General features: G+C 40.2%; 1 protein-coding gene across 1 annotated transcript; it reads right to left on the bottom strand.

Moving 5' to 3' along the window:
- Positions 1-399: 399 nt before the first annotated feature.
- LOC111884521 (PWWP domain-containing protein 1) lies at positions 400-4,580 on the bottom strand. The gene is made up of 2 exons (XM_023880833.3): positions 3,279-4,580; positions 400-2,761 (listed from the first exon to the last, which is right to left on the bottom strand). Exons 1-2 carry the CDS (start codon positions 4,372-4,374, stop codon positions 747-749), a joined length of 3,111 nt encoding a protein of 1,036 aa, XP_023736601.1. The 5' UTR covers positions 4,375-4,580; the 3' UTR covers positions 400-746.
- Between the last annotated feature and the right edge of the window lie 415 nt (positions 4,581-4,995).

The following is a 4,995-nucleotide window of genomic DNA, read 5'->3' as shown; positions in this document are numbered from 1 at the left end:
TAATTAAAACAACTCCTATTGAGTTTTTGATCGTGGAGTCAGGGACACAATCCAACCTAGTCTTACCGCTAATCCATCACATCTTTATTTCTACAACCTCCATCTTCCTCAGTTTTTTTTAGTCGGCTGATATTCAGATCCATACAATATAATTGACCTTACAACCACCCTATATAATTTTTCCTTTAAGTTTAAATGGCAATTTCTTTTCGAACAATCTTGTGGATACTCTCCACTTTATACATCTCACTTTTATACGGTCACCTCCCTTGTATCTCACAATATACCTAGCTCGTACTAGCACAAAATGGTCCCATTTTCTCACAAAAATCTATAATTAATATCTTTAACTTGACCCTACTATAAATATGCATTCACGTAATAAATGCAAAACAAACATACGGTTATAGCGGTAATCATTTTATGGAAATTATACATAAACCAAGAACAATCGATCACAATGAAATACAACATAGACACGATCCACATCTAAATCCAAAATTTACCACAAAAAAACACCAAACGGAATAAAATCAAAATAATGCAACAACCAACGAGAGAGAGAGAGAGAATGCATCCACACTTTCGGCCTATATTCCCTTTGCACATCTTGTATTATCTTAGGCCATTCTTTTTCTCAAAAGCATCGATTTTGGAGTTTGAAGTCTCGAGTTTTTCACGTTTTTGTAAACTTGATAGCTTGGAGTTATTTGACTTTGATGATTTGTGTTGTTTACTTTAAGTCTTTAAAGAGGGTGGTAAGGCACATAACCCAACGTATTCCTCACATTCGTAACAACTTCATTGCACTTTCTCATAAGCCTTAACATTTGTTGTGATACATCCACTTTCTGACCAATATTTGGTCTTTGTAAGTTGTGCACATACTTTCCCCCCACACCCACACCCACTGGTGGTGGCGGTGGTAGTGGTGCCATGTCACCACCATAATTAAAAGATCGTGGTGTTGGTGTTGGTGTTGGTAATAACGGTGGTGCTAGTGGTATTAGTGGTGGTGCTAATGGTATTAGTGGTGGTCTAGTAAATTGAACGCCAGAACTACTACCAACACCACTAGAAGTAGAAAGAGGAAGAGGAAGAGGAAGAAGAGGCAACGATGATGATGTTTTTTGAAAATTCTTACTATTAAAATCCATTGTTGCATGAGAAGAAGAGGAAGAAGAAGAAGAAGAAGAAGAAAAAGAAGATGAACCACCTCCACCTCCACCTCCACCTCCATCACCATTCTTTTTGTTCTTATTATGATGACTTTCATCTCCATCCAACACAAATTTTACACGAGCCGCCCCTCTGCCGCCGCCACCACCACCGTCTTCACCGCCGGATTTCTTCAGACATGATTTCAACTGAACTGCCGACTGCTGCTGGTGGTGGTGGTGCTGGTGGTCTTCTTTGACTTTGGCTGGTGGTTCGAAATCCGCCACCGCCCTGAGGCTGCACCTGACACCGGAGTTCCCAAACAAACTGCCGCTTCGGACCGCCATCTTTAACGCCTCCTGAGCATCCGCATGGTATTTGAAAACCACCCGACACTGCAATGACTTCCACAATATCCGAGTTGCTTGATAATCCATTGGTCCAAATCGCACGAATGTCGCCTTCAGCTCATTAATGGAGGGCAGAGATCCATCTGGCGGGAACCTCATTATTAGTACAGTCGGTGCTGCCCGCCGCCCCTGCCCAGGGTCAGGCTTTCGGGCAGGTGGGGCAGGAGGAGGGTCATCCAGCTTCTTGATCACCTTCTTTTCTTTGGTTAAGTTTTTTATATCACCAACTTTTTTCTTCTTTCTTGCAGCCATTTCTTCCTGGCGATCGGATGGGCCCCGCTTTCTGCCGCCTTTAGTGGGGTCGTCTGGTCTGGCGGAGATGGTGTTTTCTGGCTTTACAGGCGGCAATTTCACAGTGTTCTCCTCCGGTGACGTGGCGGCATTGTCGGGTGGTGGTGAGGAATTTAAGCTTTTTTGAAAGACAAGTGAGCGGAATTTCAAGAAAACTTGTCTGGTTTTAATGGCTAATCCTTTGTTAATGGCATTGAAAGGATCAAGAGCGAGTGATTGAAGATCATTGAGTACATGTGAAAGCTTGAGTTCTTGAGGTTCTTGTTCTTTTTCTTCAATAGGTGTTTTAGAAGGAAAAGGAATTGGATCTTTTTCATGGATTTCTGTGGTTTCAGAGGATAAAGATTCTTTTTTTCTTTTCTTTTTCTTCTCCGGCGAGATGGGTTTGCCGGAGCTCAGTACTCCGGCGGGTCTTTTAGAAACTTTCACCTTTTTCGTCCCGTTTTCCATTATGTTGACCTTTTTGTCCTCCTCTGTCTTCTTCTCATCATCACCGGAAACATCTGACTCAGCCTTGGTGGTGGTCACCGGAGAAGGGTCGCCGGATTCCGGGAGAATAGGTATAGGTGTGTCTTCTTTTGAAGGCGATTCCGGGAGAATGGGAGGGTTTGTGACTTGTTCGGGTGGTGGTGGTGGTGGTGGTGTTGCCGGAGCTCTTTTTTGTAGGACAAAGTCACCGGCGGCAATGGCGGTGGAATCATCAACGTGGCTGAGCTGAGGAGAGGATGGAATTGGAAGTTTTTCTTTTTCCTTTTGGGGTGGTTTTAGTATCTCTTTAGATTCTTCTCTTCTTTTAAAGAGATATTTGTCTTTTTTAGCATTTTCTTTTGACTTATTTGACCTTGCCGGATTCTTTCCCTTGCCGGAAGTGTCAGCAAACACCTGCCGCCCACTCAAAGGGGCTGTAAAAAATATAACATCACCAGACATAAGTAATGATTTTATTTAGCCTCTTTATAAAGAATTCGCAAGTATTTTATAACCTCCTTATAAACCAATTGAATATTTTAGGAACAACAATTATATTCCATTATAACATCAATCTGCTTTGTTTGAAAGCATAAATTACAAATCAATACACCTAATAAATGGTAATAGACACTTAATTTACAACCTACATGTACTTCTGTATAAGTGTATATGATTTAGTACTCAACAACATAAACTTTAATTGAAGAATTCATGACAAATGAAGGTTGTGATACTTAATTCTGCACAAATGATACAGGCACTTGACTAAAAACTAAAATTCATACAACAGTTTATTGTTGTGGCCTTTAAGTTCTAAAAAGAACACATCTAAATGCTCAAACGATACTGTAGGTTTCCAACAGTTGTCAAGTAATGATAAGAAACAAAGGACAAGGACAAAGAAAAGAGAAAACAGAAATGAACATAAACAGTATATGAATTGATTACCTTTAGCTGGAGAAGGACGATCTAGTTCATGACCAAATGCCTGAGCATAAGTGTCATCAAATTCCTCATAAACTGCCCTTCTGTAAGAAACAACCCTAGCTTTGTTCTTTATAAGATCAATACCAACATGCTCAACGTTAGGCTCCAAAGCTAGCTGCCTGATAAAATCAAGAGCTGAACTTGGCTGGAAACTGGCCCTAGCTTTCTCAATAGCATTGATTGAGTATACAGCACCAGGCTCATAATCAGCTACATCAACAGCATAATACCCTTTAACATCTGTCTTCCTGAAATTCTGCTTACTCCTACACATGCAAGACAAACCAAGTGCATTCCTTCTACTCACCTCATCCATTGCCTCTTCCACAGCTTTGACAAAAGTTTTTGAGTTAGTCTGCCGAGACTTTTCAGCAAAATTTGATTCAAATGGCATAAGTTCTGAAGGATCAAACCATCCATAACTACTATCTCCAAAGAAGGCAACCAAGAGAAGACCCTCCCTCTTTGATCTTCGCACAGAAGTGGTTGCAAACTCTTCACTGAATACATGACCAGGCCACCAAGGGTGGGACTTCACTTTTCCCCAAACCATATCCCCAACTTCATATCCATGACCAGGCGATCCCAGTCCTGATCCCTCCATTGATGACCTAACCTCGGTGGCCACACTCCCATTTGCAGCAAAATCATCAAACATCGAGAGCATTGAATCATATGCAGGCGATACTGATTCTTTTGACTTCGTCTCTTTTCTCCGTTGTCCCTTCTTGTGCTCATTTTTCGTACGCTTTACACTACCATGGTTCCTATCGCTAGACACGTCCTTGTTATCAGATTCAGAAACACCTAACTTGCTCGAATCCCCAGCTCCCCTATTATTTACATCGCTAACATTTCCTTCCGCCGAAACACTATCCAAGCTGCCCTCTGCAACAACACTTTCAACACCCTGCACAACTGTAGAGCTATCGGAGGGGCCAGTTAAATGTATCGATGCGGAATCTACTCTATTCTCTGAGCTACTACCATCAACAAATGATTCCGATTCCACCTTAGGGTTTGTACTATCTCCTAATTCTAAATCGCTGCCCATCATCACTCGCACGTATATCGAGCCCTAGAAAATTGAAATTGACAAACAATACAAATCGGAAACCTGTTGAATTCGTAGAAACATATCTTTCGCGGAAGCGAAAATCATAGAAATGTGCAATAAGTAAACAAACGGTGGTGGTGCCTGGTGGTGGTGTGTATGTGGGTGTGATTATCGAAACCCTAAAAAAGATTTTCACGAGTTTCGTTTTACGTATATACAGATAATACTATTTTATAGGGTAAATTACGTTTTTGATCCTTCTATTTATACATAGTTACGGATTTAGTCCATATAACTTTTTCTTTCACTCTTTGACCATGATATATATATATATATATGAAAGTGGACATTTATACCCTCGCAACAGTAATACTCTTTTCAAGATTTAATTAACATTTGTTATTTTAGTCCATTGTTTAAAAACTATGAAATTGTTCGGCTAAAAACCAAGTCAAATTTTAATCTTAATCTTAATAATTATTAAAAAGAAACCTAAATTCTAAAATGAAAAAATAATAACACTTGATTGCTTTTCAATCATAACTTTTCCACCTTTGGATCTTTCTGCCGACATCATCATTGTCCATGTCTTTTTTTCCCGTCTAAAAAAATTAGTATGCG

Source organism: Lactuca sativa, chromosome 9 (assembly GCF_002870075.4).
Source record: "Lactuca sativa cultivar Salinas chromosome 9, Lsat_Salinas_v11, whole genome shotgun sequence".
NCBI classification, from domain to species: domain Eukaryota; kingdom Viridiplantae; phylum Streptophyta; class Magnoliopsida; order Asterales; family Asteraceae; genus Lactuca; species Lactuca sativa.
Note: the sequence above shows the minus strand (reverse complement) of the source record. Positions and strands in the feature narration are given on the sequence as shown.

Excerpts from the sequence above, each read along its gene's own strand:
- LOC111884521 (XM_023880833.3), bottom strand. The coding sequence starts at position 4,374 with ATGATGGGCAGCGATTTAGAATTAGGAGATAGTACAAACCCTAAGGTG. Across the intron at positions 2,762-3,278 it reads TCGTCCTTCTCCAGCTAAAG|CCCCTTTGAGTGGGCGGCAG; the intron begins GTAATCAATTCA and ends TATTTTTTACAG.